The sequence below is a fragment of the Lagopus leucura genome, unplaced genomic scaffold, assembly GCF_019238085.1.
Source record: "Lagopus leucura isolate 7727_CA_CO unplaced genomic scaffold, USGS_WTPT01 Super-Scaffold_100029, whole genome shotgun sequence".
Lineage (NCBI taxonomy): Eukaryota > Metazoa > Chordata > Aves > Galliformes > Phasianidae > Lagopus > Lagopus leucura.
Genome location: NW_024962280.1, coordinates 3,482,831 through 3,506,318, shown reverse-complemented (window position 1 = coordinate 3,506,318; position 23,488 = coordinate 3,482,831). Strand labels below are relative to the sequence as shown.

The window sequence follows — 23,488 nt, the reverse complement described above, 5'->3', positions numbered from 1 at the left end:
GGCCCTTTCCCATACAGCTTTTATAGAAAGAACCACCCCAAGGCTAGGTTTGCTGAATTCTAACTGCAGCAACCTTTTTTTTTTTTTTTTTATTTAAGGATGATGCTTGTTTGTACCGCTGTCTTGTTGATATTCATGTAGCCTTGTGTCCTGTGGACACCTTTGATGGCAAAGAAGGTAGAGATGCTGAGCATCTCAACTCCTATTAACTACCCACTGTCAGATTCGGCTCTTGAGTTTCCTAACACAGCTCACAAAAAGCAGCTATTATTGACTAATCAGTAATACAATTCATTATGTTGCCAGATTAGTGAATTTTTATTCACCATTCTCCTCCTCAATGTTAAACAGCTACAAATAGCTAACAACATTTCTTTTTTTTCTCTTTTTCTTTTTTTTTTTTTTTTTTCTGGTAGTAATTTCCTGACATCTTTTCTTTCTGTCAGATGGATGCTCTATTTTGTTTCTGAAAAACAAGATCAATCTTTGCACTAATAATGACCTACTGAATAAAACCTACACTTCTTCCATGAGCTTTTGTAACAATATGCCTTGTTTGTACTCTGGCTGACAAAAAACCCACACTCTACAGCAATTGATCATTTCAGTTACCAGTGAAATAAAACCAACCACGAGACAGATAATGGGGGCAGAACAATAGAGCGCAGCCATTTAATGCTACAGTTTAGACTAAGAGCTGACATAAAGCACAGCAAAGCTATAAAGAAAGAATGTAACTATCCAGAAAGACTATCAGCCTTCTTCCCCCCCAAAACGCTGGCTAACCTGAGAAACTGCTTTGCCCTCATCTGCAAAAAGAGCCCTTTGAGCACTGCAGAACCATTGCATCAATAAAGAACCAAGTCCTGAGAGATCAGCACCTTCCAGCAACACACACAGTATTTTTGGGAGCTCGTGTTTCCCTCAACCTCGAGTCACTTACATTGCTAAATCTGATGGCTACGAGTTTGCCGAAAGTGCCTTGCTGCAAGTATAGCCATATGCTCCTTGTTGTTACCTGCACCACAAAAGTTCAGGTGCAATTATCATCACTGCTGCATTCCCCTTGATCTATGACTTGAGAGGCTTCAGCTCATTGCACGTTTCCATTTTTGTTAGAAGGTTTCAAACAGAGGCTTCAAAATGGCTAACAGTACTTTCTTCTCCCATTCCTATGTAACACATGAATCAAGTATTTCTAGCTCTAAATTTTTATAGAATGCCAAAATAACAGAATTTGAAGACTATCTTAAGAATAGCAGATTCGTACAGAGGAACACTAATCTAACTGATACAAACCCACGTTAACCGAAGCAGTACTCTCACACGCTGAACAACTAGGATTACAATGAATAGGACCCTTGCTTTTGAAAATTACAAGCTTTGGTAAACTTCTAAGCAGATCTGCAGTCAGTATTCATCAACAAACAGAGCCATACACTGGCTCACAGGAGCACAGGAGCATCACCAATTGGCCACCAAGAGGGCAAGGGAAGACTGAGCTGAAGTAGCAGGGATCTGGGAATCATGCATACTGTTTCTAGCTTCAGCCCTCAAAAGACCAAAAAGAAAGCACCAAGGACCATAGTGAAAAGCTATGATAATAAAATAATCTATAAATAATAAATACAAATAAATAAAATACATTGTCAAGCTCAATATTGAATGATAGCTTACCTTGCAAAATATTTCTACGAAACTTCTTGAGGAAAGAAAAGGAGTGGAGATGGATAATCATAAAATTAAAATAAGGAGTGTGATCACAGGTAAGAAATACATTGCTTTGCAACAAGTCCTAAGGAACATGTTAAAGGGCAATAGTAAAACGAAATCGTGGAGGAAAGGAATTTGTGAGATATGCAACAGAGGCTTCTTGTAAAGAGATAACACGGCTCACAAAAATGTACCTAACATCTCTCCTCTTGAGAAAAATCAGAAAATTATTATTACATACATATATAATGATTGTAGATAAATATAAAATGACTGTAGATTGACTGCAAATTAACAGATCCAATGGGCTTTTTTTACATCCACTCCATGTTTACCAATGTGACTTTGATGAATCCTTAAGCATTCTAACATAAGCTTACGTGATGTTTCAGTTTTACAGAAAGTCAAACCTTTGCATAAGAACAAATTTTACCCCATAATGCAGAAACTGGGTTCCTATTTCCCTTAGGAAGAAGACAAATGGGTTTACGTAGCATGTGATTTTAAATCCTTTTTTATTCTGTTAATCTCTAGCTGTGGAATTGTGATTGAAATGCAAAAATGTATATGTATTTTCTGATAAGACCCATTTTGTTTTAGAGACACAAAATGCTATAAAACATACACACTTTCTTCAGGTTTTTAAAACTGATGATGGAAATTCCATAATCAGAACATGGCACAACCAATCCAGGTTAAGCAATAACCATTTTTCAAAAGAAAAAAACACAACCCTTTGAAGTGTTCTTAGAGTTATATCCTTATAATCCAGACATGAGACGATCGGTATTCTTAACAGCTCTGAATGCACACTCTTGAGCTGGCTCCAGATAAAAGCTAGCACTTCTATTTCTTTTCCAATACCTTCTGTGATTCCTCACTAGCAGTAAGGCACAGGACAGCACATTACCTCCACACGATTTCCCATCTTCCCCCAGTTTCTGGCCAGCTGGACATTTGCAGTGGTAGCTGCCAATGGTGTTACAGCACTGGTCCTGACAGCCTCCGTTCTCAGTGCTGCACTCGTTTACATCTGTCAGTAAAAAGATTAGGTGGTCAGTAAAAGGGGCTGTGACCAGATTCTATATGCTTATTTAAGAACAACTGCATATGATTTTGGTTCTACAGAATGAGAAAGCCACTGAGAAATAAATAAGGACTCTTCTGGTCACCTCTACTCCCATCTGTGTTACTGTGCCTCACAATTCAACCCGCAATGGGAGAAACTTTCCTCCTTTGCTTGAGTGCAAGTTGCAAAGTCAACCAGCATTCAGGTTAGAGAGCAAAAGAACTGGGAGGAGGATGATTAAGCAACAGAAGGTAAGCAATATTTTGACTGTACAAATGGAAGCAATTACTTCATTGAGAGACACTGCAACACCAATAGGGAAATATGGATTTTTTTTCCTCTCTTTTTTTCTTTGTTTTAATTTTTAAATCTAACTAGATTTTGTCCAAAAGAAATACAAAGTTATGTTAAAAAAAATAAGAAAGAATGAATTTCCTATATATACCCTAGAGAAATGAGAACCTTTCAACAGCAGTCCTTAGGTTTAGACTAAGGTTTACCAAGGTTTGTTCTTTGATGAACTTGAGATCAATTTTACTAATTGGCTTAAGATTTTGGTTAAAAATCAAAGAGTGAAAAGAAATTTTAAGGAAGGCTTCAGATTATTCAAAACCAAACCAACAAACATACAAAGAAACATCAACATTTGACAATGTGGATTGGGACCAGCATAAGCTCAAAGACCTCATTACTCTACAGCTCTAAATTCAGTGCAATGCAGTAAAACTTTCTTCACCCCCAGTGACACTGGCAGGCTACAGTAAAAAATATTCAGTTATGTCAGAGCTACACAACAACCCAAAGCTTATCCCACACAAAGCCAGCAAAGATGCTCTCGATTTGGTGATTTAGAGAGAAAATTTTCTGAAGAAAAACACTCGCACACCCCGAAATGCAAAAACAAACCGTACCAAAATAAGACATTCGTCTGTTTGCTTCTCAGCAAGAAGCTGGGAGAACATATGACAAGTGACAGATCTCAGTCCTGTTCCTCAAAGCACAGGAAGAAGGCACGGCAGCGCCGAGCATCGCGCAGAGGGCTGGCAAAGCGGACGTGTTCTAAGTGATTTTCTCCTTCTGAATAACACACATCTCAATATGCCTCGTGGTAATAAACAGTGATAAGCTGCACAGTAACCCCACTCCACATCTTAAGCACTAATAGTGCTGAAAACTAGTAAAATCTCTTATTCTCTCTTTTGCAAACAAAATTATGTAAGGAACTCATGTTTTCTAGTTCAGCATCCACAGTACCACATGATCTCCTAGCATAAAATATTGACATAAACATTACATCGTGTGGTCTACCAAGCACAACCCAACTGATTAGCACCAATATACAACTGGGAAAATACCAGTATTTTCATCCAAAGCACTGAAAGTAAACCTTTCCAGATGAGTAATCATTATCCCCTTGATTTCACAATAATAACTTACACGGAAGTGTATGGTGCTGTTGCATATTAATGTACAAAATGTTTTTCCTCCTGATTGCGACACATTTTTATTTTCAATTAGGAATCTTCTTATTAAGCATTAAAACCTGTGACCCATCTGGACATTTTGCCCCAGTAGCAGCACTTGCTGTCCTAACTAACAAAGTCCTTCCATCTCTTTCTCATCTTGTGTCCCTTATTTCCTTCTCTCTGCCCCAATATTTGTTTTCTTCACTGCTTTATACACCAAATATCTACTGCTTTTTATATTATATGATTACAGATTTGTCAGTTAAAAAAAAAAAAGGGAAAGAAAAAAGGAAAAGATGACAACAATTCTGTCAAATGATAAATTTCTGTCTGCTTTCCATGTTCAATGTCATTCAAGGTTGCAAATATGTTTGCCTTTTGGATAGCAAGAAAAACGACAGGAAATTTCTGACATGTAACAAGTCTGCCAGGCTGGGGCTGACGAAAGTTCAATGTTATCAGAACTATCAATCCATCTGTAATGACATGCTGTAGGCACCTCAGAAAAATAAATGTGATGCTTTCTACCGCTATTTTTCACATTTATTTATAGATCCAATGTTGCAACACAAAAACGTTATCCATGGGATGTGCTCCATGTGAGCTTTCAATCCTGCAGTGGGAAGTCTTAAAGAAAAAAGAAATTAAAAAGAGCAAACATCTGGATGATCTTAATATTAACTTGCATGTGACATCTGCCACACGTGGAGAAAAAAATGACGCTGCATTTTAAATCAGCAGCAGTCATGGATGGAGATTGTAGGCATATCCCTATGTCCCATACTCCCAATGTGAGGCATTACAGAACCGCGCTACGTACAAATGGATTTATTTGTTCAAAAATCTCAAATATTTGATATCTTCACAGTGGAGGAGCATGTCTGTTTGTCTTGAAATGGATCACTTTTGCTCAAATAAATATATGTAAGAGCCATGTGCTGAACAGAGAAGGGCTGATCCCAATAGCCATCTGCATTCCTGCTGGATGCCACTGTCCCACAATACCCCAAAGCAGAGCAAACCTGAAACATGCCCAGCTCCAGAGCAAATGAACTTTCACCAAGGTTTTAGGTAAGTTGAGATGATTCAGGATTTCCCACAAATAAATACAAATTTTATATAAATGCAAGCACTGGACAAGAAGTTTTTCACTAGTAATTCCAAATTTAGACCTAACAGAGGTGACCTGCAGTATTACTAACTCTGTGCCCTGCACACCTCTACTGTGAATGGGCTGCTGAGCTGCACAGCACAGAGTTCAGCGTCTTCCACAGCAATGAGGTACAAAGCCTGCCCTGCCTGCAGGGATGGAGGCTTGCTCAAGTTCTGCACCAGGCAGGGAAAGCCCTGCCAGCACTGCAGCACAAAATCAATGTACTGAATGAGAGCGTAAGTATATCTAGTGCAACTTAAACGCACCTATATGAGTATCTTAGGATAGACAAGTGCCTGGTACATGAACAAAGAAGTACATTGGCATGCATGCTACTGTTTGTTTTACAAGGAGGCGTAACAGGCGAGTGCCTCCAAATTATAATGCACACTTGACAACTTTTCATTTACAGATCTAAATAATTCGATTCGAAAGAGCTAAGAGATGCAGAGAATGCGTAACTCCACAAGGCTTTAGACACTGCTTTTAAAACTGCAGCCCAGATGGTCTGCAACCAAAACCATATGTCTGAATAAATCCTGAAGCCTGGGAAAGTTGATTTGAACTTTATAGGCCACTCTGTGCTGTGACATCGCACAGTTCATGTGAACACAGACGCAACGCAGCATCGTTACACACAGAGTGCACAATGCTCACGCCCAGCTCCTGCATCTCTCTTTTTCTTCATTTCATGCAAGATCTATATAACAGTCAGCTTTGGACAGTAATTGTCTTGAAAACATAAATTACATCCATCACTTCCAGCGCAAACTATAGATTATCATCTGAATAGAAAACAATGCTGCTCATTCTGATAGCCAGGCGCGGTTCTACACGTGTATTGATTAAGCACTCTTATGCTTTATTAGGTTTCCTTTCTCCACAAAGTCAATAACTGGAGGAATAGTTCTTCTTGTGCTGTTATGAAGCATTGTAAATCTGAGCTGTTATTAACAAGCTCCCAATAAGTAGAGCAAACCTCTCTGAGTTTGGCACAGACTTATAGATAAGGCTCCAGCCAGCTCTCAGAGAGCTTCCCTCATTGCCACCTTATCCCCCAGCTGTCGAACCTGTGCTTCCACCAGTTAGCACCTCCTTTTATACAGACATCTTTTTTTCCCTTTCTCAGAGAAAAATTACTGCTGCATGCATACATCTCCAGCCCTTTGTCACATTCTTATACACAGAGAGCATCAACCATCCAATTTATCTGCTGTGCTCGTGGCCCACCCTTCCCCAGGGAGGTGGATCCTTGAAGAGCTTGCTTGCCTTTGTTACTGCATCATTAAAAAAAACCCTGATCTCAGGAAATCTTGATGTGAAACCAAACAAAAAAATAAATAAAACTCCTTGTTAGACATACATCAACAGTATTAATTTTTTCTTATTAAAATCATACGCTGATGATTGAAAAGAGCCAAAAGATGCATCAGTGCTTTGCCCTTGCACGCATCAAGAATAAGTCCTTTAAAATCAGAATAAAAACTGGTAAAAGGAAAAAAGAAACCACCAAGCTTAGAGTTTAAATAGCAAGTTAAAAAACAGCTTTAAAAAAGCAAGGCACTGGCCAGGGCTGCTCGGCTGAGCTCAACCTGCCGTTAATCTGGTGCAAGATCAGGAAATGTTCAGTGTGTGCTCTGAGATGGAGATGGCCCACTCCAACACCTGCTCTCAGGACTAAATCCTGTAACCTGGCATTTAATAGTCCTTCCAAATCTTACTGCTTATCCTCCAAAACCACACACACGGCTGGTCTCTTTCACTCTCTTTTTTCCTTCTCACATTCCTAAGCTTCAATGCTATTTTGCAACAATAACTTCCAAACCAAACTATTGGGTGAAAAAAAAAAAAACACTGCTTGGATTTTTTTTTATCCCACTTCATGAAATCACCTTTAGCATGAGCAGCGACTTCCTCAAAGTTAACTGAAGGACCTACATGAAGTTTTCTACACCACCAGGAATGACTACAATGAAAGGAAAAAAGCCCGTCAGTACAATGGAATCCCGTAATAGTACTCATTTTTAACTTCAATTTTGCACACGAGGTACGAATAATGAAACTGAACATCTCAGAACACCTGAATTAAGCAACAACAGACTAACGACTGCTAATTGGATGTGATTGGAGATGATTGTGGAGCACAACTAGAGCTATGATTACAAACAGAGCACCCAGCCCAAACCGCGAGTAGCACTGCTGCAATTAAAGATATTTTATCAAATTAGACAAGAGTTTGCCTTCCTGTGCTATGACAGTTATGAGCAAAACATAAAAGAAAGCCTAATTTGCTGTAATGTATCTTTTCTTACAGCAGAGCTCTTCTCAGATGGATTTCTTTCTGCTCAGACTTTACACGCCACAAAATGGAGCCTTTTTAGAAAGAATACAGGGCTCTGCAGTGACATCCTTAAAAGCCTTTGCTTTTGTCTGAAAACACAGTTGTGTTACAAACGCCTTCTCTTTGTGCTATATCTGACTTCCATTACCAACAAGCGGTGGCTATACGCATGCAAACAGGAGAAAAGACTCTGAACTTTGGAGGTTTGATTTCACGACATAAGCCCTTATCTAACTTGCAGGCAGGTAAACATTCTGTGAAGATCATTTCCAAAGCAGTTATTATTATTGAGACTTCGGGAGCCTCACTGACTCAATTTCTGGCAGGAATTGAAGGCACCAGTTAGGTGTTGGGTTCCAGCCAAGCGCTGGAGCCTATTGGGGAGCTCACAAAGAGCAACTCGACCCTGGGACAATCTGGCAGCCTTCCACCCCCTGTTTCATGGGTAAGAAAATCAGGTTTTGATCAAAAATGAAGGCTGAGATGTTCACAGTATTTTTATTTTTTTTTCCATTGAGCTGTCCAGCTTCCATCTTCTGTATCTCAAGAAAATTTATATGCAGAACTATTGCCTTATGCCCTCCTTCCCATTATCACCCATAAAATGGGTCATCAGACTGCACTTGTATAGAAAAAGCAGATAAGCTAGGTCATTGCTAAAAGCTTAGCATTTACATTTATTAATCTCAAGTGGTAAGAAATAGTTTGACACAAAAAAAAAAAACAAAACCAAGATAATCAAGGCTATGTAAAACCATTGGGGTTCTCAGGCCACAATAGCAGGAGTGTGACAACTGACATATACGTGGAAATAACCCAAAGGTAGCTACAGGTTAGCTAACACCAACATCTTCAGGAACAAACACAATCTCAGAGGTGAACAGCACTGACATCAAAGAAGCACGACAGGAATGTGAAGGCACCTTCTGCTCAACCTCTATTTTCAAGAGATTTAAGATGTCACCTCCTGCGTAGAGCACTGCAAGTTGAGCACGGAAGTAACAAAAGCAGAGATAAAGAGAACACTGTGCAGCAGTTTCAGAAAGAAATAAGTACTCTGGATTCCAGGTAAAGCCTGTAACAATGGGTCAGAGCCAACCAGACCAGCAGTGGCACACACTGGGTGTTTAGATGCCTGCAATGCTGTTACTTCAGCATCCACACATGGCAGCAAGCAGAGGTGGTGACAACAGAGCAGGGCGAGCTGAAGGCAACAGGATACGGGAGCAGCAAGTGGGGCCCTCTGAGAGCAGCCTCCTTGGAAAAGGAATTCCAAGTAATATAACGGAACTTTAAATCATGGTTATTTTTTTCTCATTCCAGGAAAGGCAACAAGGAAAAATACCGTTATAAATGTAAAGCAAAGTATTTATTCCAGCTTTGTCTCTCTTATTTTCCTGTGCTCAGGAAAAGAATGGATTGGCAGAAGCAAATGCACAACTCCTTCTTTTCAGTCCTACAAAATAATTGCAAATTTGGAACTTCAGTTCACCTCGTATGCATGTAGGAAAGCGGACACAGTACTGGAAAAGGTGGCACACAGAGACCTTTCCAGAAAACGCTTGGGACCATTTGTTTCCTCCACCAAACAAAAAAGCTCCTGCCAGCCAGAATAGCGTATGAAGATACAGATAACTGAAGCGTGGAACAGGTGTATGCCAGGCTTCTGGTTTAGAATTAGAATGATGATTGAGTTTTAACTGGAAAGTTCTATTTTCTTTTCTTCTCTTTTCTTAATAGTTGTCCTTGCCATTCAATGTCTATCACTGGTAGGACAGGCTCTGCTCATCACTAGGGATTAGATCAGGCAGCAATGAATGACAACGCCTCTGCTTCTGCATTAAACATTTCTTTCTTCTTATTTCCTCCTGAATATTTCCTCTTGTCTTTTGTCTTTCATTATTACAAGACTCCCAAAATCTCTCCATGTAGAATTACTCGCTACCTTGTCAAATAACCTCTGCAAGCTACGGTTGTAAAGCCATCTCACTTTTTCCTACTATGGAAAATAACTTTTCTGTAATTATTCTCCTGGGTGGCTGCAACACGACCATACAACCAGGTCACCCCTTTAATAACGAGCATAAATGAGAACTCTCCATTTGGCCTGCACAGACGTACGTCGTTGCCACTTAGCTGTGCTCACTCACAGTGCCTTCTTGTAACGGATCTGGCACGTCAAGGGCAAAAGAATCCACAGAAATAAAAACAAATGATTAAATCTTCATCAGTTTAATTTGTAAAGAAACCCCAGGGAAGTCATTATTCCCAGAGACCTCATTGCCTAATTTGTCTTCCAAATTCCTCTTGCTTATTTGGCACAAGTGGGTGCTCATTAGCTGTTACTCAGTGTTCCTGCAGGGCAGGTTTCCTAAGAGCAGCATTGTGCAGCACCTTGATGGAAAGCCACAGCTGCCTCAAATGTTTCTAAATGGGGGCTAAATATTCCAGAAATATCCAGAACCAGCAGTGAGGTGAGCACCCTTGTACTGAACAGGAATCCCTGCTGATGCATTCAAGCAGGACACCTGAGCCTGGGGATGGAGTTAAGCAAGACTGAAAACAAGCCATGTCCAAACCACTACCCTGTTTTTTCCAGGGGTATAACCAAAGAAATTCACATTTGTGCTGTCAGCAAAGCATTGGTGAGATGGTGCAAAACACTCCTGCCTTCACAAATCCAATTGGTCTTCTCACATGTGATCCTTTTACACTTTTAAACATCCATTCCTTCACCCTTCTCCCTGCAAATATTAGGTCTGTTTTCACATTCCTGACTATTAAAAAGGGTTTACTGCTGTAAAATCTCAAATAACAGCACACAACTATCAAGTTACTGGTTTTAAGATAACCAGTTGTATTTTGTCAGCAGCAGTAAGGTCACAGTATTCAAGTTAATACTCTTAAGTAGAATATTTATTAGAAATATATTTAATATTCTTAAGATTTATTATAGATGTTCAACAAATTAAAAACAGACATCAAAGGGCAACAACTGCTCGGGGTGGAAAAATCAAAGCATGGCCATGCAGGCTGTGCAGAAATAAAGCCATCCACACAGCATCTGTGTGCAGAGCATGCAACCTGGGCAAACAGAGACATATTCCAGAGCCATGTATTATTTGGAGGCCTAGTCCTGCTCTCAGAAGGTGATGAAATAAATCTATAATATGTTTACCTTCATCTTTCACTTATTCTTACGGGCCACTCAGAGCTTCTGATTTATCCAACTCTCTTCAAGCCAAATGCTGATAGCTCTCCAGCACGTGGAATAACAGTAGTATGATGCACATCAGAAGAAACCAATGCACAACAGCCTGCCCTGAGCCTCCCTCACACTGCACTGTGGGCTCTTGAGACCCAAGACCTGTCTTGCTGCATGCATCCATTCCTCCTAAGTGTGAGCATCAGTGAATTTGATATTTCACATCCCACATTTGCAACTTCACCCTTCAGCTCCAATCAAAAAATAAATTCCTCACATTTAAACCAGCCTAATTACTGTTTTTGCATGGAAAAGACAGCCAAAAATCGTTCTGACTCACAGAAGGAAAGTGTGATATATAAGAGGAGCACATTTAGTGTAGCGTTTTGGATGGTTCTGAAGATCTAGCTGGAAACAAGTTGCTCCTAACATCATAGCAGTTGCCAACAGTCACCATCTAATGTTGCCTGAGAGACTGCAGTGACTGTTTAAAGGCAAAGGCTCTGGTATCTGAGGTATCACACTCCGTTACTGATGGTAATGCTGAATTTTTAGCAGCTGGAGAACATTCCTGGGATGGCAGCAACCACATGTTTATCACAAGGGATGGATCTACTACACAAGAGTCCCAAAAAAGCAACACATCGCCCCCAAATCCTGACAGCTGGCCATGGGGACTTCTGAGGTCAGAACTGATGCAGTATCCATCAAGTTGACTTACAATTAGTGGGCAATTCAACTTTCTCTGTACACTGTACCACCTTCTTGGCCCACTAGAAGCTTCATTATTGCCCCTTCCAAAGGGCGGAGATGTGGAACTCTCTCTCCTCTAGTGTAAGAGACCAGCAAGTCCCTCCTGTGCAAATCAGCTGGTATGGGGGAATGACTGACAGCTCTTCCTTTTCCCCTTTCTCTCAGCCATCCACTTCTGGTTACAAGTTACAAACTGGCCATCCAAAGTTTAGTGGGGTTTTCCTCTCAAATGCTAATGTATAACAATAAGAAGGGGGGAAAAAGAATTATAAATTCTACCAAGGTCATTAATGTACAAAATGCAAATTGTCTCCCATTTGTCAAAGACCCTGGAGAAGTCTAGAGATAATTGAAATGATATATGAACAGAGGAGACTAACTGCTAATGGTCTGTATATCAATGAATCAATGTCATATTTATGAAGGGCTTTGGGAAATTATTTTAAATACTTCATCTATAGCTGAAGTTTAGCCTACTTTTTCTTTTTAATGCTGAAAAATTAATGATTAAGTTCAGTTTACAGTTACACAACTGTAAACCTACAGTAATTTAGGCTCAGTAGCAAGATATTGAAAACCTACTGAAGTTTGTGCCAGAAGTAACCAATCTCTTCTATTACCATGGATTATGGTGTAACTAAGAGCAATATACATTTCAGAAAGAATCAAATATAGGACCAGCCCTCACTCTCGTAGCATTCAAACTCATTTATTTTCCTGTGCATCTCCATTTCTCCAGAATATGAATAAATTGGAAAAACAGGGAACATTCCAATTATTCTCCTGCTTCTCTTTCTTTCTCTCGAATTTTTAATTACAGAGTAAAATGCAGGGACTATTTGCTGGTGCATTTATGGGATACTGACCAAAAGGGCAGAGGGGAACAGGAGAAAGAAATATTTCCTTTGCAACCAAAAGTGAAGTAAATCTTGGAGGCAAAGAAAGCCAGATTCCCTCATCAAATTCCCTCGTCAGATTCCCCTGCTCAGCCTTCTCCTAGTTTTGGGGAGAAGTTTGTTCCCCCTGTACTTTTCTGCTTTCTTTCCCATACAACAAACAGAAAGATTTCAAAGGAAACCAGCTCAACTCCAGGCTTTCCACCAAAAAGCATTTTTCTAGCAGAAAACCCTGTAATATCCAATTTAACTGGCAAACATCAGTATGCTGAGTCAGGTAGGCTCAGTGCAGGATTACCTGAATGAGAGTCCCCTTCATCCCCTTTCTCACTGAATGAAATCACGAGGGAAAACAGGGAGATAAGGGAAGTTTCCATGAACAGCATAGGATTGGGAGAGATTTGTTTCATCTGAAAATGGTGCCACAATAGCTCAGCTCATTGAAATATGCTACTAAGCTGGAAATTACATCTGGATTTCTTCAGAATTTGAGTAATATACATAGAATTGATACCCTCATGATATGAGAGGCAATGGCACACAAGCAAATGAATGCGGTTGTCAGCAAAATACTGCTGTCAAGCAGTCTAAGAAAAGATAACACGCATTGCAGGTACAGAGCTCACACTCAGTTTTTTAGTCATCACAGCAAAAACGTACAAAAAGAATTGGGAAGTCCCATTGAGAGTTCCCAGGGGTTGGAACTGGTCTTCATGATTACACAGTAGCATGGGGAGGTGCTGAGGATCCCAGCCCTTGGGGTAACAACAAATCCTGAAGGAAAACCGATCAGTACACAAGACTAATGCAAAAAGGACCCTGAAAATCCATCTGTTGAGAACCAGCACTGGGTATGCTCTTCTCATATAGACTTCTGAACAAACACTCCAAAGTATTATTGGGCAGAATGAAATTCTCAGTACCTAGCAGCTAAGAGCACAAATGAAACAAGGTATCTCAAAAATCAAGAGACTTTCATGTGAAGAAAGTGTGGTTTGGTTGGAACATCTGAAAGCACATAAAAATATCTGCCAAAAATACCTGCCTTTTCTCCCTTGTCACCACTCTTTAAATCTTCATTTCTCTATCAGTCTTCCTTTGCATGAGCTCAAATTAACCACTCTAAAAACAGTAATATAGCATCTTGCCTCAGTTAAATGAAGACATATTTTTCTCCTTTCACCTATCTTTAAGCATTCACTGATGAGCAAGCAAGAAGAAAAATTCCTGCACAGAATAAAAGCTCCAACAAAGAATTAAAGCTGAATTTTTAGAGAAATCTCCAGCTTCTCAACAAGATGGACACCACATTTTCCCTCTAAGCACCTCAACACCACTGCTTTCCAAGCCCAGCTTCAAGGAGACACCAAGGGAGGGACAAACCATCTTTTATGGATTTTCAGGGAACAGGAACATCAGCTCTCCATCTCTGTGGGCTCTGGTGCTGTGTAATCACAGAAGTCACTCACTACACAGGTGTACAGCAAGGCTCCATTAATTGTTCTCTTGCCTTGTCCCTCTTGGTGTTGTGGAGGCTTACTAAGCAGCCGATTAATAGAACGTTCTATCCCTCCATTTCTTGAAGGATTTTTGTTCCTCCAGATATTCATATTTCAGTCATTCAGAAAATGAAAAAGATAATTCACAAGAGTTAATGATACATCACATGTTAACCGATCGGTTGGCTCTGCACGAGATCACTATTAGATCACTATATGAGAGCAGTGAGGTGCTGGAACAGCTGCCCAGAGAGGCTGTGGATGCCCTGTCCGTCCCTGGAGGTGTTCAAGGCCAGGTTGGATGGGGCCCTGGGCAGCCTGGGCTGGTATTAAATGGGGAGGTTGGTGACCCTGCATGTGGAAGGGGGTTGGAGCTTGAAGACCCTTGAGGTCCCTTCCAACTCAAGCCTCTGATTCTATTTGCTGAGAACACAGTTTGAAAGTGGCTTTTCAGGGACATAATTACTTGCAGTGTCTCAGCACGCTTCTGTTTGTGTTTTTGCTGTTTTATCCATGTGTCTCTCATGAAATCTTAAGTGAAAGCTGGTTACCTGCTACTGACTGCCCTGTGCATTCACAGAAGGAAGGAGGAGTGCATGTCTCTCGTGGTAAGCCCTCATTACAGGCCGAAATTCCCCTCTTAACTCATACTTCTGCTAAGGAAGTCTAGCTGAAATCTTGTGATAAATTTTCCCCTATGTAAAGTTTCACTCCAATCAGACCTTCCATTGTCTTTCTTATTTCATTACAATTTTGAGTTATATATACAAACTGTTCATTATAAACATTCATTCTGGAAATACTGCAAATGCAGAAGATGTCACAGCCATTTCTTCTTCAGCTTTTCTTTTTGTAGGTGACATTCATATTGCAGAATAATTTAGACAGTAATTTAATCACAGGGTTTAGAGGTCCAGCAAATGTTACATTTACATAATGTCAGTCTTTCAGCAGATAATTTGGTCCTTTGCATGTGTTAAAAGACGACACGGCTTGTTAAGATCTTGTTAGTATGTTTAACCCAACAGATGAATGGCTGGTTTGTTAATCTGCCATATATTTCTAATTTTCCTAAGAATGATTAGAAAATTGTATTTTGAGCTCTTTCATTCCATCAGAGTGACAAATCAAAAAGATTATTAAATCTTGGCATCTAGGAATCTCCATAAAACAGTCACAATTCTGCTACACAGCACACAGCAAAACGTCTCTTACATAAATATTACAATAGCTATTATTTTACTTATGCTTACATTAAGCGCATTTGACCTAAAGCACTAAAGTGTGCTACAAACCTTATTTTATTTTTATATATATATATAAATATATATAAAATATATATTTATATAATATATATAATATATATATATTTATAAATATATATATAAATATATTTTCATAAGGAAATAGGATTATTCAATTGTTTGAAAATCTATTTTTTTGTTGTTTTTCCATGTTGAATGCTGCTAAGGAAATAGAGGGAAAATTATTTAGTTTTAGCATGGTAATGCTGCTGCCCTGCATACACAACAGATGAAATAAAAGCTGGCAATTTGTTATTACTCAAAGAGAAATAGCATGCCTGTACAAGAGATTTTCAAAAAGTTCTACTGTGTGTTCAAACAGAAGAGCAACAATCTGGTCAGTTGAACTGTATCTCAGGAGCCTTAACAGCAAATATCTGTAGCTAGAACTCCTTAGCTTTTTCTGTCGGTTTATTCTTGCTTGTTTTCAAGTTGTCCATTGTATCCTTGCTATTTAAAAGACCAGAATTTGCAGTAGAAAAATTGCTGTGTTACTCAGTCAGCCCATGCCAGTGGAGGATGTTTTCCACTGCCTCCCTTGTCTGGCTTTATATGTGCTGTATCTGATCGCAGCCAAAATCAATAAGCCAAAAATTACACCAGCAGCTGATAGCACGTTTGGTCATTTACTTGTATCTTGGAGCAATTTCACCACTCTTTAAAACAGAAATGTGTTTACCTAGAGGACAAATTCATACAGTTTGCTATCAGTGAAGTACATACACTCATCCAGAGCAAGGGATTGAAAGGAACTGCAGAACTGAGTAGAACTATGCAAGAAGGGAATTCCTCCTTGTTCCCCTTAATCCACTCCATTGGCCATTTTCTATTCCTACCTTTACTCTGCAGAGAAACATTTGCTTTCTCCCCTGGCATAAGATTTTGAAATGACCATATTGCATTTCTTAAACAACTTTCCATCATACACTGATGGAAGTACCATACAAATACGCAGGAGGTGGCAGTCTCACCTCCGTACAGCATTTTAGAGATACAGCTCTAGCCCTTACTGAATGATGGATAACACACCTAATCTGAGCTGTGATGCAATGGAATGGAAAGGGAAGGCAGAGAGGGTACATCTGTTTTCCAATACAAATTACGAGACTAGTGCTCAAAATTCCACAAGTCACTATTTTGCAATCTGTTTCACTTAAGAATTATTTTCATTTAATGCAGCAACTGAATGGAATTTTCAATTCATTGTTTTTAAAAGTAAATCTGAACACCATTTCAATTATGGTGAATTTGGGCTCAAAACTTCAAGGAAAGTAAGGAAACCCTGTCCCTTCACGGCCTAACAAAATTCTGTATAATCTTAAACAAAATTGGAATTGACTTTATTTCCAGGAATAGGGTGAAGACAAAGATTTAAAACCAGAGTTAACTAACAGATTTAATTACCAGTGTGGTTAAAAAAAAAAAAAAAAAAAAAAAAAGGATTATTTTTCATTAACACCTAAATTTGAAACTGCATGTTTCAAATTTAGAATCAAAGCATAGCATCAGTGGGCAATAAAAAAAACCGCACTGATAAACTGGTCATCAGAGTGATGTAATTCTAGGCTCATGACATGTCCTTTCCTCATTCCTTAACCTAGTTTGAATTACAGCACTAAGCTTGGATGACCCAATGCCACGTATTTCCTTACTTAGTTCCTAAATCCTTAGACAGTTTAAGGAAATAGGCTAACAAGGGAAGATTTTCTTCAGTCAGACGGTCAATCAAGTTGACCCCTTTGTCAAATAGACTGGCAAAGAAATTCTGACTTGTGGGTGTGTGCAAGGAACAAGTTGAAGATGTATATAATGTTAAAGCTGTCCAAAAGCGAAGGTGTATCACAATCAAATCTTCTCCACTTAATGGAGTCATAAGAAAAAACTCGTTTATAAGTCCAAAACCAAACCACATCCTTGTACAAGGAAAGCAGAGGAAAGCCATAGAACTTACTCCAAAATGACCTCACCAATGACATTTCTTTACTCATGAACAAGAATCAGAAAAGAGAACTAGCTCTGTGAGGAATGCATGCCCCTTCTATTTAATATTAAAGGTATTATAAGCACATCAGTGGCTTCTTTAATTCTTGTATTTCATACCTATATCACCATAAAAATCTATTCCTAAAATCCATATTCTCATCCAATCACTGTTGAATACATTCCTTCCCCAAAGAAAGATTAAAGTTGTGATTTTACTGCAAATGAAATAAGAACCAATTCAGAAACCCTTAATGTTTCTGAACCAGTGCGTGTTGGGGAATTGCTCAAGCTTCAAATACCTTTTTAAGATGGGCAGCAGCAAGTACATCCTTCACAGACAGCCATCAATGAGCTTAACTCAAAATAAGAGTCTGAATCAGGATGAAAGAATACAGGGAGTATCTGTGGGAGTACTTACAAACTGGAGAAGAAAAAAGTCTCAAAGGGTCAGACTTCCTTCACAGTGAATATATAGTGAATTGGGACACACAGAATGCTCCAACTTATATCTTAACCCTTACAAAGCCACAAAAGATGAAGATGTGAATTTCATGCTATGTATATATATTCCTTACACCTCACAATGTAGCACCTTAGGAAGTATTTTATCAAATTTATTTTTTCAAACAAACTTCATCCAGCATTGGGAATGATGAACCCCTTTGGTTTCTATTACTAGTGTTAGGCCTGGGATGAGTGACAGCAATCCCCCAGTACCAGGAGAATGCACATGTCACTTGACTGCTTTTCCTGGGAGACCCTCAATTACAAATAACCATCAACTGGCACCAAAGCAAACCTTGGATAATCTTTGATACATTGCTCACCTTCCTCTTGCTGTAAGAGTAAGTTCAAAATGAAGCAAAGCCTTTAAGATATGGATGCTCTTCATGCATACAGGTTACACATTTAATTTCCTGCTTACCGGAGTCTCCAAACTCAGCAGTAAAGGGAGAACGCAAGATCACCAAAATAATTGGAGAGAACTAAAGCTAGGCAGTAGAGTAGTGACAGAAACCTCAGGAGAGGTCGCACAGATGTTTCCTGATCCTAAGCATAAACTACCTGCAGTAACAACTAGTAAGCAATTAATTGATTGGTCAAATTACCTCTTCGTGCAAAAGGGAAACACTTAAGTGACTCAGTGTGCAAACATCTCACCTGCTTCCACAGCCACACACAAGGCACATGAGACCCTGGGATGGTGAAGTCCCGAAAATGTCAACCTCACATGGGCAAGGAGATAAAAAAAAGACCTGAGATTTAATTAGGCCACGACTTTATTAATCTATTTTTTAGGGGAAGCACTGGTGATAACTTGCATGTTGTGAACCATGATTCATTTTTTAATCATTTCTGTCTGGTAAAGAGCTGTGTCAATATTTCCTTCCCTCCTATTCCACACAGCCAAATTCCTCTGAGTGATACCAAAGGGATATGGGTGAGGGGATATCTTTACTGCTATTAATCTCACATTGTACTCCACTTTTTTTATTTTTTTTAAGGACAACCTCAACTCCATGGGGAAAAGTCCTCGCCCAGGCAACACGCAGTTATGACATTTTAGTTCACCTACTTCTCCTGGATCACAGATGAGCATGGAGATAATTAGCACTTCCTCTGAAGAATGTCCCCATTGGGAAGGTTGACACTAATACCTTTAACTTCACATCAAATACAATCTATTCAGAGGGCAATTATCCATTTGCATCACCCTTGTTGCCTTCTGGGCTCGTCACCACCTGAAGGTTCATGTTCCAGTAAATCCCAAGAAATCCACCGCATGCATCCTCTCATCAAATCCCAGGAGAACTTAGCTTACATGGTGAATAAATGTTTTGTTGAGCTCTTTTTGGCAGGTATTAACCCATCCAGCCTTGTGCTGGCCATTCAAGAATTGTTTTTCCTTTGAGAAACAGCTGCTCATTTCCAGGGAAATTGCCTGTCCATTTGAAGACCCAGCACACAGTAGATCCAAACATTTGCTCTCACTATAATTTTTTTTTTAAATGCAATTCTACAGCCCAAGACATATTCAGATAAAGATATGACAAACAACTGTTATGGTATTTACAACCTTTGGGCCAAATATTCTGCAGGCATTACTCCACAGACTTCAGAGTTACACCACAAGAGAATACGTTAATTGTCTGGCTAAGAGCACTAAAGAAAAGTTCCTGTTATTGTTGTTGGAAACCAACTGACAAGCAATTCATTACTGCACTGTAATGCAATGTAATTTATTGGTTGATTTGCTGTGAGGGATTTTAGCTACATACTAATACACATACTATAAAAAGAATGCAAATTCAGTAACGCAAGACCAAATGAATGAGAAGTAACATTTTCTCACAGTTGGCAAGAAATTAACCTTTAACGTTTTTCCTGTGCTTTGGGAACAGCACTTGGCCAAAAGCTCTTACAGTAATAAAGCAGTGACCCACAGCAAAGAATAAATGTCAAACTGAAATGATAACAGCAAGCCTACTTACCAGAAAGTGGTAATTTATAAGATTTTAATTTGAGATTATCGTGGGGGGTCAGCCTTATCAACTAATTCAGAATGTAGGTCACAATTATAGCCCTTGAAGTGTAGTTCTGCTCTGAAATGTGACTGTAGAAATGGCATGTTTATTATTTCTAAATGATTTCTTTATCAGATATATCGAGTTTACAAGTAAAATGGTAATGGAACTTGTTTGCTTTTCACTTCCTCCAAATTTTACAGTTCTGTAGCTCACTAATTTCAGCAGTTATTTCTGATACATTACCCTAAAAGGGAAAGCAGACCCCCTACTTCTCGCTTTCCTATTTCAAGTTCTGCAGAGCCAAATTACATCCTAGTTACTCTCCGCATCACCAAAAGCTTTCAACAAATTTGCACATATCTAAGCCAGTTGGAATTTAAAGCACGACTTCTCCTGATAATGGGGATAAAAAAGGCAACCCACCTTTCACTGGAGGCAAATTCCTTGGGCAGTACCAATCAGCACCTCCCCACCAATGTACCAACATCACACCATCTCTCCCTGAAGTTTTCTATAGGCCTTATAGGTTCTCCAAGCTTAATGATTGGAGGAGAAAGGGCATTTAACAAGTTTCACCCTGCCCAAGTGCTAACAAGGTACTAATACCTGTCTAGAGCAGATCACTACAATAGCTGGAATCCAACATTTATTTAATGTTAATACTAAACCATACTTATATAAAATGGCCAAGGAAGAATAAAAGACCTACCAAGCAGGTTTCTTGCCTTATGTCATAACATTATACTCCTGTGAGCTCCCACTTCCAGGTGAATGGACGTTACACAGTGTAATTGCTCATTACTCCCAGCTGCTCAGCCTATTTTTAGGGATGCATTTGGGCCAGCTCTCAGCTGATTTACAGAGAGACAAAATTAATTCCAATGGGGCAGCAAAATGAAATCAAAGGCATTTGCTCCACCTGTACCCACGTAGGGGTACAGAGACAGGGATGTTGTTTATGAGCAGGAGGGACCTCACCTGTCAGTAAGATACAGCAAGATCATTCAATGCTGCTGATGCCATGATGTCCCATCCAGACTGTTACATCTTGAGATCTTGTACCTACTGTTTTTCCTTTTTTTTCTCTAAACTTCAAGGAAAGAGGCTAAAAAAGCCCTTATCCCTCTTTTTGGTGGAACAAGCTGTGAAGAGGGAATAAATTAATTCAGAACAACAGGTTTATTTCCCTTTCCACCACACAACCTAGAGTCAGAGTGTGAGTAGATTAGACCTGGACACAATGCAACTGAGAAGATGACATATCTGACTTCAAAACAAGGTTATGTTCTGATGTTTTCACATCCCCAATTTTATTTAATAATTTTATCCTATAACTATACATGTTTCCTCAGTAATTCCATCTTCTGGCACATTCCTCCTGCGCCACAACTTTCTCTAAGCTGATATATGAACTTACAAAACTTCATTTTGACATGCAAATAGACACTCAAAGCAGACTTTAATCTGTTTTTGTCTGTCCTAAAAATTGCCACAGACTAAGAAAAACAGTAATGCACAGATGTGCGTTTCATGAACTTTACTATACCAAAAAGTACAAAACTGACAATACTTCAAAATACTTCATAATTGATCTCATCTTATCTGAGAAATATTACCAAGAGAGGGAATAACTGGGCAATTATATAGACTGAAGGGTTGATGGCATTGTCTGGTGGTGACAACCGAACAAAAGACAGCATAATGTTAAATATAATACCTTTCATTACAAAAAGGGAGGGGGTGAATGTCAAGAAATTATTCGTTGCAGACAATTTGTTGCTCAATGGCCTGAAGCAATACCAAGGGCTGTTAGAGCTGATATGACAGTCCTTAACTGCATAACAATCTACACGTTGGGATTAATGCTATCATCAAATTCAAGCAACGGCTTATAACTCCAAATATTGGCAGAAATAACCAATTTTCTGTCTCTTGGAAGGCAGAATATCTTACCTTAAGTAAACCGTAATTCAATAGCAAGGGAAAAAAAAAATCCTGCCCTCCAAATGAATAGGTTTCACGTACTGTAGTATGTGTGTTTGAAAATATATAATTACATGTCAGGAAACAGACCGAGAAGTAATGCACTGAAAACACCTTTCTGCTCTTTTCTCCCAGGTTGAGTCAGAGTTCAGACAACCTTTTAAGGCTGATGCAGCTGGCTCAGCAGACACAGAAGACTAAGCCTGCCTTTGGGAGGCTTGGCAGGACGTGCTTGATGACAAATTCACATGAAATGACTGGAGGTCTTCCAGAGTGAACAGATATTTTGTCTAATAACCTACCAATGTAAACAGTGTGAAATACCCAGCCTCTTTAGTGGTGTCTATCTCATCAAAGCTTCAACGGACAGCAGTCCAAATCCCTTGAAAAACTAACTAGGAAAATCAGAATGTGGACAGAGTATCAAAATGAGCCTAAATTCAGTCTTAATAGATACTGCTTATTATTCAAAGCTTTTAAGAAATTCCAGCGGGGTGCCAATTCCCACAATAGCAAGCTATCTCATTAAATTTTGAACATCCAACTTCTGGTCCAGACTGGAAAAAACTCAAACTAGTTTCTCTCTCCAAGTCATCTACCACGTTGGAGTTTCCAGATGGCTCTAGAAAGGCTACAAGTTCAGGAGTAGCAAGAGCTGGATTCCTCTTAGAACGGATTACTTTTTCTTACAAAAGATCTGAAAGGTTTAATTAATATTAGAACGTTCTTGTAAGTTCTCCCACACAATAAGAACATTGAAATGAAAGCACAATATGTTTCTATTAGGACACTGGAGTATTTTATATCCTTGCTTTCACTAGAGAGCATAAAGGAAGTCAGCATCTGTTGCACCATTTGGGGTTATCCCTACTCCCTCCTTGGTCAGGGTTTGCACCAATCTTCTGTTTGTGACTGGGGCACCTACACAGTGCTGAGATATGAGAAAAGCAAAACAAAACGAAACAAAAATGTGCTCTTATTTTTCCTTTTGCTACTGTAATTTGAAAAAGAAGAAACGAACACAAAAAAACAGATATTTTAAGCAGAAAACTTTCAGAAAATATAGAGGCCTTTTGACATCTCAATGATTTGTGTATCATCATCTCGCCGCCTTCTTCTTATTAAGAGGCTACATCACTCTTGCAAACCAGCAATGAGTGTGGAAGTATTTATTATCATCTATACTTTCAGTACAGATCATCAAAATTTGGTGAGAATTGTCTGTGTGCGAGAGAGGGCGAAAGCAAAATGTAATTACTACTTTTGGATCTATTTATTTCAGAAGCTGGACACAAGTCATTGCCATGACATTTTCATTTTCCTGGATACACAACCGTATTGTAATCTCATTTACACTGGTGTAACTGCATGAGGATCAGTGAGCTTTCTCCCAATTTACACTGCAGTAAGTAACAGCAGGAATCAGGCCTGTGACTCTTAATCGCTAATTCTCGTTCACCTCTTGCATGCAACAGTAGCTGTCAAAAAGCTTTTGGAAAACTGTCAATCTCTGGTAAGAGATAAAATCTTGATTAATAAAAATAATTTAAAGCTGAGTTTGTTCTATTGGAAAGAGAGGTCATTGGCACTATGGT

At 39.2% G+C, this 23,488-nt stretch overlaps 1 protein-coding gene across 1 annotated transcript in view; it reads right to left on the bottom strand.

Moving 5' to 3' along the window:
• LOC122185341 (multiple epidermal growth factor-like domains protein 6) overlaps window positions 1-23,488 on the bottom strand; it is a 159,462-nt gene that overhangs the window by 68,739 nt on the left and 67,235 nt on the right. The window contains exon 5 of the mRNA XM_042881036.1: window positions 2,624-2,746. Within this exon, the coding sequence (XP_042736970.1) occupies window positions 2,624-2,746 (123 nt within the window). The remainder of the gene's footprint in view (window positions 1-2,623; window positions 2,747-23,488) is intronic.